At 52.8% G+C, this 13,629-nt stretch overlaps 1 protein-coding gene across 1 annotated transcript in view; it reads left to right on the top strand.

The window, feature by feature from the left end:
- Positions 1-1,784: 1,784 nt before the first annotated feature.
- itgam.1 (integrin, alpha M (complement component 3 receptor 3 subunit), tandem duplicate 1) overlaps positions 1,785-13,629 on the top strand; it is a 46,939-nt gene continuing 35,094 nt past the window's right edge. Inside the window, exon 1 of the mRNA XM_088915726.1 lies at positions 1,785-1,835. Within this exon, the coding sequence (XP_088771852.1) occupies positions 1,799-1,835 (37 nt within the window). The 5' untranslated portion in view covers positions 1,785-1,798. The remainder of the gene's footprint in view (positions 1,836-13,629) is intronic.

Here is a 13,629-nt window from a genome sequence, read left to right as displayed (position 1 = left end):
ACACACACAGACACACACACAGACACACACAGCTCCTGTCACACACACAGACAAGCAGACACACATACACACACAGACAGACACAAACACACACAGCTCCTGTCACACACACAGACACACACAAAGACACACACAGCTTCTGTGACACACACACACTGTCCCACACACACAGACACACACAGCTCCTGTCACACACACAGACACACACACAGACACACACAGCTCCTGTCACACACACACAGACAAACAGACAGACACACACAGCTCCTGTCACACACACACAGACACACACAGCTCCTGTCACACACACAGACACACACACAGACACACGTAGCTCCTGTCACACACACAGACACACACACAGACACACACAGCTTCTGTGACACACACACACTGTCCCACACACACAGACACACACAGCTCCTGTCACACACACAGACACACACACAGACACACACAGCTCCTGTCACACACACACACTGTCCCACACACAAAGACACACACAGCTCCTTTCACACACACAGACACACACACAGACACACAAAGCTCCTGTCACACACACAGACACACACAGCTCCTGTCACACACACACACTGTCCCACACACACAGACACACACAGCTCCTGTCACACACAGACACACACAGCTCCTGTCACACACACAGACACACACACAGACACACACAGCTCCTGTCACACACACAGACACACACAGCTCCTGTCACACACACAGACAAGCAGACACACATACACACACAGACAGACACAAACACACACAGCTCCTGTCACACACACACAGACAAACAGACAGACACAGACACACACAGCTCCTGTCACACACACAGACACACACAGACACACACAGCTCCTGTCACACACAGACACACACAGCTCCTGTCACACACACAGACACACACACAGACACACACAGCTCCTGTCACACACACTGACACACACACAGACACACACAGCTCCTGTCACACACACAGACAAGCAGACACACATACACACACAGACAGACAGACACGAACACACACAGCTCCTGTCACACACACACAGACAAACAGACAGACACAGACACACACAGCTCCTGTCACACACACACACACTGTCCCACACACACAGATATCTTCTCCTGACCTGCTGGTGTCATGATGGCAGTGAGGGTCTCTTTGGTTTTTCTACAGAAACTGAAACATCTCTGCCACCCTCCCTCTCTCCCTCTGTCTGTGCTGATAGGACGATAAAATTAAATTATTTCTCCACCTACATCCTCTATCGGTGACCTGTCTGTCAGACTGCATGCCTGTCTGTCTCTCCACTGGCCCTGACTCTCCTGAGCCAGCACAAGCACAGCCCACAAGACAGAACTGTCACCACCTCACCCCCCATGGGAATCTACAGTGATCACCAGGGATCAGAGTGATGGAGATCAATCAGTTAGACCTGCGGGAATCAGAGAGTGATCACCAGGGATCAGAGTGATAGAGATCAATCAGTTAGACCTGCGGGAATCAGAGAGTGATCACCAGGGATCAGAGTGATAGAGATCAATCAGTTAGACCTGCGGGAATCAGAGAGTGATCACCAGGGATCAGAGTGATAGAGATCAATCAGTTAGATCTGTTGGAATCAGAGAGTGATCCCCACCAGGCAGTCTGGTCTTGCCCAAGCCTCATCTGTGGTTTGCTCAGCTCCTCTCTCTCTCTCTCTCCGCACTTCCTGCACTGGACAGTAGAACTGAAACTCCCGTGGTCTAGCTGTCTCACTCTCACTCTCAGGGCCTGCCTGCTGCAGAGATGGGTCTGCTCGTCGCTGGACTCTGTCTGCTCACAGGTGCGTCAATCTGCAAGGGACCGACTGCGCTGAGCTGAGCCCAGCTGCTCTGCTTGCGATGAGCTGAGCTGAGTCCAACTGACTCAGCTGTGTGTAACTGCTGTGTCTTTACTGACTCCCTGCTGTGTGTCTGCTGTGTCTTTACTGACTCCCTGCTGTGTGTCTGCTGTATCGGTTACTGACACTCTGCTGTGTGTAACTGCTGTGTCTTTACTGACACTCTGCTGTGTGTAACTGCTGTGTCTTTACTGACACTCTGCTGTGTGTAACTGCTGTGTCTTTACTGACTCCCTGCTGTGTGTAACTGCTGTGTCTTTACTGACTCCCTGCTGTGTGTCTGCTGTATCGGTTACTGACACTCTGCTGTGTGTAACTGCTGTGTCTTTACTGACACTCTGCTGTGTGTAACTGCTGTGTCTTTACTGACACTCTGCTGTGTGTAACTGCTGTGTCTTTACTGACTCCCTGCTGTGTGTCTGCTGTGTCTTTACTGACTCCCTGCTGTGTGTCTGCTGTATCGGTTACTGACACTCTGCTGTGTGTAACTGCTGTGTCTTTACTGACACTCTGCTGTGTGTAACTGCTGTGTCTTTACTGACACTCTGCTGTGTGTAACTGCTGTGTCTTTACTGACTCCCTGCTGTGTGTCTGCTGTGTCTTTACTGACTCCCTGCTGTGTGTCTGCTGTATCGGTTACTGACACTCTGCTGTGTGTAACTGCTGTGTCTTTACTGACTCTCTGCTGTGTGTAACTGCTGTGTCTTTACTGACACTCTGCTGTGTGTAACTGCTGTGTCTTTACTGACTCCCTGCTGTGTGTCTGCTGTGTCTTTACTGACACTCAGCTGTGTGTAACTGTGGTGTCTTTACTGACACTCTGCTGTGTGTAACTGCGGTGTCTGTTACTGACTCCCTGCTGTGTGTCTGCTGTGTCTTTTACTGACTCTCTGCTGTGTGTAACTGCGGTGTCTGTTACTGACTCTCTGCTGTGTGTCTGGTGTGTCTGTTACTGACTCTCTGCTGTGTGTCTGCTGTGTCTTTTACTGACTCTCTGCTGTGTGTAACTGCGGTGTCTTTTACTGACTCTCTGCTGTGTGTAACTGCGGTGTCTGTTACTGACTCTGCTGTGTGTAACTGCTGTGTCTTTTACTGACTCTCTGCTGTGTGTAACTGCTGTGTCTGGTACTGACTCTCTGAGTGCTTACATCAGGATTAGTGAGAGTTTGCAGCAGCTGAGTTTAATGAGCTCGGTTCCTCATCTTTGACTGACTCTGTGCTGAGATGTTGTTTTCTGACTCTGTGCTGCTGTGTCTTTGGCTGAGTTTGAGCTGCTGTATCTTTTACTGACTCTGTGCTGCTGTGTCTTTCACTCAGTCTGAGCTCCTGTGTCATTTTCTGACTCTGCTGCAATGTCTTTTACTGACCCTGTGCTGCAGCATCTGTGATTGACTGTTTCACTGTATTGTGTATTACTGAGTCTGTGCTGTGCTGTGTTTTAATGAGTCTGTACCATGTTGTGTTTTATTGACTCTGTGCTGTGTCGCTGCTTTATTGACCCTGAACTGCTCTTTGTATTCCTGACCCTGTGCTGCAGTTTGTAATTCTGACTCTGTGCTGAAGTTTGTATTCCTGACTCTGTGCTGCAGTTTTTATTCCTGACCCTGTGCTGCTCTTTATATTCCTGACCCTGTGTTGCAGTTTGTATTCCTGACCCTGTGCTGCAGTTTGTATTCCTGACTCTGTGCTGCAGGTTGTATTCCTGACCCTGTGCTGCAGTTTGTTTTCCTGACCCTGAACTGGTCTTTGTATTCCTGACCCTGTGCTGCAGTTTGTTTTCCTGACCCTGTGCTGCAGTTTGTATTCATGACTCTGTGCTGCAGTTTGTATTCCTGACCCTGTGCTGCAGTTTGTTTTCCTGACTCTGTGCTGCAGTTTGTTTTCCTGACTCTGCTGTGTTTTCTCTGTAACCTGAAGGTTTTGTTTCTGGAGGAGCTGGAGGAACACAGTGTGTGTGTGTTGGTGACGGGGGAGGAGGAGGAGGAGAATTGTGTTCTTATCTGTCAGAGACTGACTCCAGCAGCGTGGGTGGGGTGGGGTGGGGTGGGGGAGGGAGAGGAGCAGGAGGAACTGACCCATGACCTGACTGGAGGCACTGAGTAACGACACCGCTGTCACTGTGAGTCGACGGGCAGTGTGTGTTAGTCACCCTGGCCACCGTGTGTGTGTGTGTGTGTGTGTGTGTGTGTGTGTCTGTGTGTGTGTGTGTTCGTGTCTGTTTGTGTGTCAGTTCTCTGCTGCCACTAGTACACCGGCTGCCTCTGCTACTGCAACATCTGGCTCTACTGCACCATCTGGTTCTCCTATTGCAACATCTGCAAAATCTGGTACCTCTGCAACATCTGGTTCTTCTTTGACATCTGGTTCTAATGCAACATCTTCATCTATTACCACAACATCTGGTTCTACTGCGACTTGTGGTACTTTGGCAACATCTGGTTGAACAGCAACATCTGGCTCTTCTACTGCAACATCTGGCTCTTCTGCAGCATCTGGTACCTCTGCAAAATCTGCATCAACTACAAATTCTGTATCTATGACTGTAACATCTGGTACTTCTGGAACACTGGTTCTCCTGCAACATCTGGTACCTGTGGAACACTGGCTCTACTGCAACATCTGGCTCTACTGCAACATCTGGTACCTGTGGAACACTGGTTCTCCTGCAACATCTGGCTCTACTGCAACATCTGGTACTTCTGGAACACTGGTTCTCCTGCAACATCTGGCTCTACTGCAACATCTGGTACCTGTGGAACACTGGTTCTCCTGCAACATCTGGCTCTACTGCAACATCTGGTACTTCTGGAACACTGGCTCTCCTGCAACATCTGGCTCTACTGAAACATCTGGTACTTGTGGAACACTGGTTCTCCTGCAACATCTGGCTCTACTGCAACATCTGGTACCTGTGGAACACTGGTTCTACTGCAACATCTGGCTCTACTGCAACATCTGGTACTTCTGGAACACTGGTTCTCCTGCAACATCTGGCTCTACTGCAACATCTGGTACCTGTGGAACACTGGTTCTCCTGCAACATCTGGCTCTACTGCAACATCTGGTACCTGTGGAACATCTGGCTCTACTGCAACATCTGGCTCTACTGCAACATCTGGTACTTGTGGAACACTGGTTCTCCTGCAACATCTGGCTCTACTGCAACATCTGGTACTTCTGGAACACTGGCTCTACTGCAACATCTGGCTCTACTGCAACATCTGGTACCTGTGGAACACTGGTTCTCCTGCAACATCTGCGTCTGCTACGGCAACATCTGGTTCTTCTGCAACGTCTGCCTCTGTTGCTACATCCGTGCCTAGTGCACCAGCTGCATGTTGTCAGGGGGCTGTGTAGTTGTGAGGGAGCCTGTGTGCCTGGGGAGTCAGTGTACAAGGTGACCTCTGAGACCTCTGAGACCTTATACTGAGTGCCCAGCCATGCAGTCTCCCCTCACAATGGTCTCTGCGCTGTTCCATGTTGCACTCCTGCAGCCACTGACTCTGCTGGCGCTGCTGCTGCTGTGCTGGTCTCAGAGCGACAGAGCTGCCTTGTGTCACACAGGGTTGTGAAAGGGCTGTGCTGGGCTGTGCCACACAGGGTTGTGAAAGGGCTGTGCTGGGCTGTGTCACACAGGGTTGTGAAAGGGCTGTGCTGGGCCGTGTCACACAGGGTTGTGAAAGGGCTGGACACTCTTGATCAAGACAGGACTCAAGGTCTCCTCATCAACAAATGCATGCTCCACCCTCCTGCCCCTCTCTGTGTACAGTAGTGTGTCCTGTCCCGACTGGAGAGTCTCATCCAGCTGTGTCCTGAGAGAAGTCAGGGTATCAGCTTGTTCCACGCTCCCACCCCTCTCTGTGTACAGTCGTGTCTCCTGTGGGAGAAGCCAGGACGTTACCCTGACTTCTCTCAAGACGCCTCTCCAGGCTCCTTTGGGTCACCGCACTTCTCTCGCTCCTCGGCAGCGGAGAAGCCGGGCGGTTTTAAACCCGTGCCCCCCCTCAGACCCCGGCCCCTGTGAGGGGGTGCAGAGTCTCAGTCTGAGGTGACAGCGGCAGTAAGGGCCCAGGGACGACAGGACCGTGTCGCTGAGCAGGGCAGGGCGAGAATCGCTTCTCTCCAGGATGTTGACGTCTCTGTTGTCTTGTCTGGGGCGTCAGTAGTCACCGCTGACAACTATAGAAGCAGAGAAAGCGACCCGGCTCTGTATTAATAACCCTCGCGCGCACACAGCTCCCCTCTGCTCTGCGGTTCCTGTAAGGCATTGAGAAGAAGGGTGATTTACAGCATCTCCAGGAAAGGAAACGGTGTGTGGGGGCCGCAGGCTGAGGTAGCGATGCGCGCGGCGCTGGGGCCCTGGGTTTAATGGCTGGGGGTGCTGTCTGTGTGGAGTTTGCACGTTCTCCCAGTGTCTTTCACAGGTTTCCTCTCGTAGTCCAAAGACAGGCTGGGGGGGGTCATGGGCTTCTGGGAAAACTGGCCCTGCTCTGTGTGTGTGTGTGTGTGTGTGTGTGTGTGTGTCCTGTGATGGGCTGGTGTCCTGTCCAGGGTGTGTGTGTGTCATGTCCAGGGTGAACCCTGCCTTGTGCCTGTTGCTTGCTGGGATAGACTCCGGCTCCCCTGTGACCCTGTTTCTGAAATTCCCCTGTGTTGCCTTAAATCGCACGACTTTAAAACCTATAAAAACAGGTTTCGAGAGTTAAAAACCACTTTTTATGCGCGAAAAATGGGTGATTTTTCTTCCTCGTGATCAGCTCAGAATCTTTGTGTACGCTGTAAGGTTTTTACTTCTTAATTAAACGTTTAAAATACACGAATTTCACAAAGACGACACACGTTTCGAAGAGAAAAAATCCCATTCTTTTCTCTTCCTGGTGTGTGAAACTGATCAGCAGCTCTTCAGCAGCTGATCAGCAGCTCTCGGAGACGGGCGCGGCACCGAGAGAGGGCGGAGGCGCGGAGCTCAGCAGTGCAGAGCGAGCGTTCCGCTGCCCGGAGCGCGATCGCGTCTGCATGTATAACTTAGTTTTTAAAATTAGTCAAGCAATATGAAGCATCTCTTTTTACTTTTAAGTCCCTTAATTATCATTAAGCACAGCTTTCTCACCACTGAGACTACTTTTTGATACCATCCTTAGACAAAGCAGAAACTTGTTGTTCTGTCTAATGACATTACAAGTGGAAAGATTACAGATTTTAATCGTCTTTAATTTTGTTACACATTTTAGAAACGTTTCATCCATACGAACACCACAAAACTATTCTCGATTGTATTTCTGAATGGTATGTTACACTTAGTTCACTGTTTTAAATACATCTAATTAAGAAAGTTAGGTGTCAGCATAAACTATTAGCTATATATACTATTTTATCTGTTTTTACATCTACTGTATTGCTTTGAGATGCCACTTTTAAAGGTGATATATAAAATAAAGTTTTTTATTATTGTTATAGAGAAACATGATCAGATTTTCCCCGGTTCAGAAAAAAGATCTAAAGTATACTAGTTTGTCACTCTTCTCATCCCCTCTTTGCTAAATGACTTTTCATACTAATCTGATCAATCTAACTGCCTGTTTCCTGTGCTTTCTCTATCCTGCTAGATTTGCAATTATTCTGAAAATTTTCTTCTTGAAATAACTCATTTCTAAATACCTTTTTTCACTGTTAACATCTTGCACCAACTCTGCGACAAAATATACACTCTGACAGTTCATCCTGCTACCAACATTGAATCAAAAAAATCTGAAGATTTCTATATTTGTGTCTTTATTTAGTGGTTTCGTTAGTGACAAAGGCTAAACTTTCTTGGAAAAATTTATTTTATGTGTTGTGGAAAAAAACTGACTTGCTTTAACAAAATATGTTTACAAATCCTTTCACCTGGCAATCTACCTGAATGCCCAACTATCTGAGAAGCCCTCCATGAAACCATGGTTGCTATTAATTCATTTAGGGCTCACTGACAGAATTGCTGTTTTTTATGCATGCTAATTTTCTGATTCCTCACTCTGTTTCATGTTTATAGATAAGACTTTATTGATCGCGAAGGGAAATTGATGTTCATGTACATGATGAACATGTCTGCATGTTCTTTTGTAACATTCACCTTTTTGTGATTTTTTTGTATATCTAAGCAAGCAAGTTCCTGCATCCCTCTTCTGCACTATAGTCACGGCTTTTTTTCTGTTTGCTTATTTCAAAGCAACACCTGCTCCATTTCTAAAACTTTTTGCTGATGTGCATTTTTGTATTTTTTACACTAGCACTTTAAGTAAAAGTTTTACACAGACAGCCACACCCCACCACACACAGCCCCCTCCCAGCCAGAGGAAATGGTAGGTGTGTGTGTGTGTGTATGTGGTGCTGTAACCCCTGTCCCTGTGTGTGTGTGTGTGTTTCTGTCTCTGTGTGTGTGTGTGGTGCTGTAACCCCTGTCCCTGTGTGTGCGTGTGTGTGTGCGTGTGTGTGTGTCAGGATGGCTGGTGACAGGCGCTTTCACAATCCAGCTCCTGTGGGCAGGGTGAACGTCAGCACCAAGACCATGAAACACAGCGTCGCTGAGAGAGACGCTGGGAGTCTTCCTCTAGTGAAGCAGGAAGGTGTTCGAGTAGCTGCAGATCTGCAGGGGGGATCTGTCCGATAGAGATCATACGGCTGGGACTTGGGGCGGAGCGCTGGCTCTGTGGCTCCGGACCTGCGCCTGGGGCTGGAGAGTTGCCGGTTCGAATCCTCCTCCACTGGGGCCCCTGCACAAGGCCCCTGAACCCCAGCTGCTCCAGGGGTGCTGTATATATGTCTGACCCTGCGCTCTGACCCCCAGCTCCTCTCTCCCTGTGTGTGTGTGTGTGTGTCTCCTGGAGAGCGAGCTGGGGGCTGTGGGAAGACAGATTCCTCACGCAAGAGACTGTATCTGGCCGACACAGTGATCTGATCTGATAGCTCGCATACAGCATCTTTCTGGACGCCCCGCTGGTGGTGGGGATCCCCTCTAGCAGCAGCAGTGTGGAGCCCCACCAGTCCTGTACAATGTCTGACCCTGCGTTCTGACCCCCAGCTCCTCTCTCCCTGTGTGTGTGTGTGTGTGTCTCTGGAGAGCGAGCTGGGGGCTGTGAGAAGACAGATTCCTCACGCAAGAGACTGTATCTGGCCGACACAGTGATCTGATCTTAAATTTCTTTACTGCCGAAGACTGCTTTTTGATGGACTGAACCAACAAAAAATACTGTTGAGAAAAGAGCTATAAAACGGCCAAATAATTTATTTTTTGGGGGACTGCAAAGGAACTCGGTTCTCTCAAACCATGTTAGTGCTGCTGGGATATTTTCCCCAGGACATTCGTGTTCTCAGTGAACTTCAGTTCACGACCCCACACTAGGCCCAGATATGTGTCACGGTGCACTACACCCACAGGCTCACCATGGGTCAGTGTGGGAATGATATTGCTTTGTTTTTCTTCAAATCAATCAATCCAGTGACTAAAATATTCTGTCTCAGACTCAGCCCTGAGCTCTGCTGGAGCCCAGCGGTGAGACTCTGAGGGGCTTCACTGTCTGGACTCAGAGACACAGAGGAGTCTGACTGCAGCTCCTCTCTCCTGCAGGTGACATCAGGCATCAGGTGCAGCTGGTCCTCCAGGCCTGTGGGGGGCAGTGTGACCCTGACTGTGTGTGAGAGTCAGTGTCTGGGGTGGGGGGTCAGTGTGACCCTGACTGTGTGTGTGAGTCAGTGTCTGGGGTGGGGGGTCAGTGTGACCCTGACTGTGTGTGAGAGTCAGTGTCTGGGGTGGGGGGTCAGTGTGACCCTGACTGTGTGTGTGAGTCAGTGTCTAGGATGGGGGGTCAGACTGCAGCCCCTACAGACTCAGCCCTGAGCTCTGCTGGAGCCCAGCGGTGAGACTCTGAGGGGCTTCACTGTCTGGACTCAGAGACACACAGGAGTCTGACTGCAGCTCCTCTCTCCTGCAGGTGACATCAGGCATCAGGTGCAGCTGGTCCTCCAGGCCTGTGGGGGGCAGTGTGACCCTGACTGTGTGTGAGAGTCAGTGTCTGGGCCTGTGGGGGGCAGTGTGACCCTGACTGTGTGTGAGAGTCAGTGTCTGGGCCTGTGGGGGGCAGTGTGACCCTGACTGTGTGTGAGAGTCAGTGTCTGGGGTGGGGGGTCAGTGTGACCCTGACTGTGTGTGAGAGTCAGTGTCTGGGCCTGTGGGGGGCAGTGTGACCCTGACTGTGTGTGAGAGTCAGTGTCTGGGCCTGTGGGGGGCAGTGTGACCCTGACTGTGTGTGAGAGTCAGTGTCTGGGCCTGTGGGGGGCAGTGTGACCCTGACTGTGTGTGAGAGTCAGTGTCTGGGCCTGTGGGGGGCAGTGTGACCCTGACTGTGTGTGAGAGTCAGTGTCTGGGCCTGTGGGGGGCAGTGTGACCCTGACTGTGTGTGAGAGTCAGTGTCTGGGCCTGTGGGGGGCAGTGTGACCCTGACTGTGTGTGAGAGTCAGTGTCTGGGCCTGTGGGGGGCAGTGTGACCCTGACTGTGTGTGAGAGTCAGTGTCCTGGCCTGTGGGGGGTCAGTGTGACCCTGACTGTGTGTGAGAGTCAGTGTCTGGGCCTGTGGGGGGTCAGTGTGACCCTGACTGTGTGTGAGAGTCAGTGTCTGGGCCTGTGGGGGTCAGTGTGACCCTGACTGTGTGTGAGAGTCAGTGTCCTGGCCTGTGGGGGGTCAGTGTGACCCTGACTGTGTGTGAGAGTCAGTGTCTGGGGTGGGGGGCAGTGTGACCCTGACTGTGTGTGAGAGTCAGTGTCTGGGGTGGGGGGTCAGTGTGACCCTGACTGTGTGTGAGAGTCAGTGTCTGGGCCTGTGGGGGGCAGTGTGACCCTGACTGTGTGTGAGAGTCAGTGTCTGGGCCTGTGGGGGTCAGTGTCACCCTGACTGTGTGTGAGAGTCAGTGTCTGGGGTGGGGGGTCAGTGTGACCCTGACTGTGTGTGAGAGTCAGTGTCTGGGCCTGTGGGGGCAGTGTGACCCTGACTGTGTGTGAGAGTCAGTGTCTGGGCCTGTGGGGGTCAGTGTGACCCTGACTGTGTGTGAGAGTCAGTGTCCTGGCCTGTGGGGGGTCAGTGTGACCCTGACTGTGTGTGAGAGTCAGTGTCTGGGCCTGTGGGGGCAGTGTGACCCTGACTGTGTGTGAGAGTCAGTGTCTGGGCCTGTGGGGGGCAGTGTGACCCTGACTGTGTGTGAGAGTCAGTGTCTGGGGTGGGGGGTCAGTGTGACCCTGACTGTGTGTGAGAGTCAGTGTCTGGGCCTGTGGGGGTCAGTGTGACCCTGACTGTGTGTGAGAGTCAGTGTCTGGGCCTGTGGGGGTCAGTGTGACCCTGACTGTGTGTGAGAGTCAGTGTCTGGGCCTGTGGGGGGCAGTGTGACCCTGACTGTGTGTGAGAGTCAGTGTCTGGGCCTGTGGGGGGCAGTGTGACCCTGACTGTGTGTGAGAGTCAGTGTCCTGGCCTGTGGGGGTCAGTGTGACCCTGACTGTGTGTGAGAGTCAGTGTCTGGGCCTGTGGGGGGCAGTGTGACCCTGACTGTGTGTGAGAGTCAGTGTCTGGGCCTGTGGGGGGCAGTGTGACCCTGACTGTGTGTGAGAGTCAGTGTCCTGGCCTGTGGGGGGTCAGTGTGACCCTGACTGTGTGTGAGAGTCAGTGTCTGGGCCTGTGGGGGTCAGTGTGACCCTGACTGTGTGTGAGAGTCAGTGTCTGGGCCTGTGGGGGGCAGTGTGACCCTGACTGTGTGTGAGAGTCAGTGTCCTGGCCTGTGGGGGGTCAGTGTGACCCTGACTGTGTGTGAGAGTCAGTGTCTGGGCCTGTGGGGGGCAGTGTGACCCTGACTGTGTGTGAGAGTCAGTGTCTGGGCCTGTGGGGGTCAGTGTGACCCTGACTGTGTGTGAGAGTCAGTGTCCTGGCCTGTGGGGGGTCAGTGTGACCCTGACTGTGTGTGAGAGTCAGTGTCTGGGCCTGTGGGGGCAGTGTGACCCTGACTGTGTGTGAGAGTCAGTGTCTGGGCCTGTGGGGGGCAGTGTGACCCTGACTGTGTGTGAGAGTCAGTGTCTGGGGTGGGGGGGCAGTGTCACCCTGACTGTGTGTGAGAGTCAGTGTCTGGGCCTGTGGGGGGCAGTGTGACCCTGACTGTGTGTGAGAGTCAGTGTCTGGGCCTGTGGGGGGTCAGTGTGACCCTGACTGTGTGTGAGAGTCAGTGTCTGGGGTGGGGGGCAGTGTGACCCTGACTGTGTGTGAGAGTCAGTGTCTGGGCCTGTGGGGGGCAGTGTGACCCTGACTGTGTGTGAGAGTCAGTGTCTGGGATGGGGGGTCAGACTGCAGCCCCTACAGACTCAGCCCTGAGCTCTGCTGGAGCCCAGCGGTGACACTCTGAGGGGCTTCACTGTCTGGACTCAGAGACACAGAGGAGTCTGACTGCAGCTCCTCTCTCCTGCAGGTGACATCAGGTGCAGCTGGTCCTCCAGGCCTGTGGGGGGCAGTGTGACCCTGAGTGTGTGTGAGAGTCAGTGTCTGGGGTGGGGGGTCAGTGTGACCCTGACTGTGTGTGAGAGTCAGTGTCTGGGCCTGTGGGGGTCAGTGTGACCCTGACTGTGTGTGAGAGTCAGTGTCTGGGCCTGTGGGGGGTCAGTGTGACCCTGACTGTGTGTGAGAGTCAGTGTCTGGGGTGGGGGGCAGTGTGACCCTGACTGTGTGTGAGAGTCAGTGTCTGGGGTGGGGGGTCAGTGTGACCCTGACTGTGTGTGAGAGTCAGTGTCTGGGCCTGTGGGGGTCAGTGTGACCCTGACTGTGTGTGAGAGTCAGTGTCTGGGCCTGTGGGGGGTCAGTGTGACCCTGACTGTGTGTGAGAGTCAGTGTCTGGGCCTGTGGGGGGTCAGTGTGACCCTGACTGTGTGTGAGAGTCAGTGTCTGGGCCTGTGGGGGGCAGTGTGACCCTGACTGTGTGTGAGAGTCAGTGTCTGGGCCTGTGGGGGGTCAGTGTGACCCTGACTGTGTGTGTGAGTCAGTGTCTGGGCCTGTGGGGGGCAGTGTGACCCTGACTGTGTGTGAGAGTCAGTGTCTGGGGTGGGGGGTCAGACTGCAGCCCCTACAGACTCAGCCCTGAGCTCTGCTGGAGCCCAGCGGTGACACTCTGAGGGGCTTCACTGTCTGGACTCAGAGACACAGAGGAGTCTGACTGCAGCTCCTCTCTCCTGCAGGTGACATCAGGTGCAGCTGGTCCTCCAGACCTGTGGGGGGCAGTGTGACCCTGACTGTGTGTGAGAGTCAGTGTCTGGGCCTGTGGGGGTCAGTGTGACCCTGACTGTGTGTGAGAGTCAGTGTCTGGGCCTGTGGGGGTCAGTGTGACCCTGACTGTGTGTGAGAGTCAGTGTCTGGGCCTGTGGGGGGCAGTGTGACCCTGACTGTGTGTGAGAGTCAGTGTCTGGGCCTGTGGGGGGTCAGTGTGACCCTGACTGTGTGTGAGAGTCAGTGTCTGGGCCTGTGGGGGGCAGTGTGACCCTGACTGTGTGTGAGAGTCAGTGTCTGGGCCTGTGGGGGGCAGTGTGACCCTGACTGTGTGTGAGAGTCAGTGTCCGGGCCTGTGGGGGGCAGTGTGACCCTGACTGTGTGTGTGAGTCAGTGTCCGGGCCTGTGGGGGTCAGTGTGACCCTGACTGTGTGTGAGAGTCAGTGTCTGGGGTGGGGGGTCAGTGTGAC

The sequence above is a fragment of the Atractosteus spatula genome, chromosome 5, assembly GCF_055471065.1.
Source record: "Atractosteus spatula isolate fAtrSpa1 chromosome 5, fAtrSpa1.hap1, whole genome shotgun sequence".
Classification (NCBI taxonomy): Eukaryota; Metazoa; Chordata; class Actinopteri; order Semionotiformes; family Lepisosteidae; genus Atractosteus; species Atractosteus spatula.
Note: the sequence above shows the minus strand (reverse complement) of the source record. Positions and strands in the feature narration are given on the sequence as shown.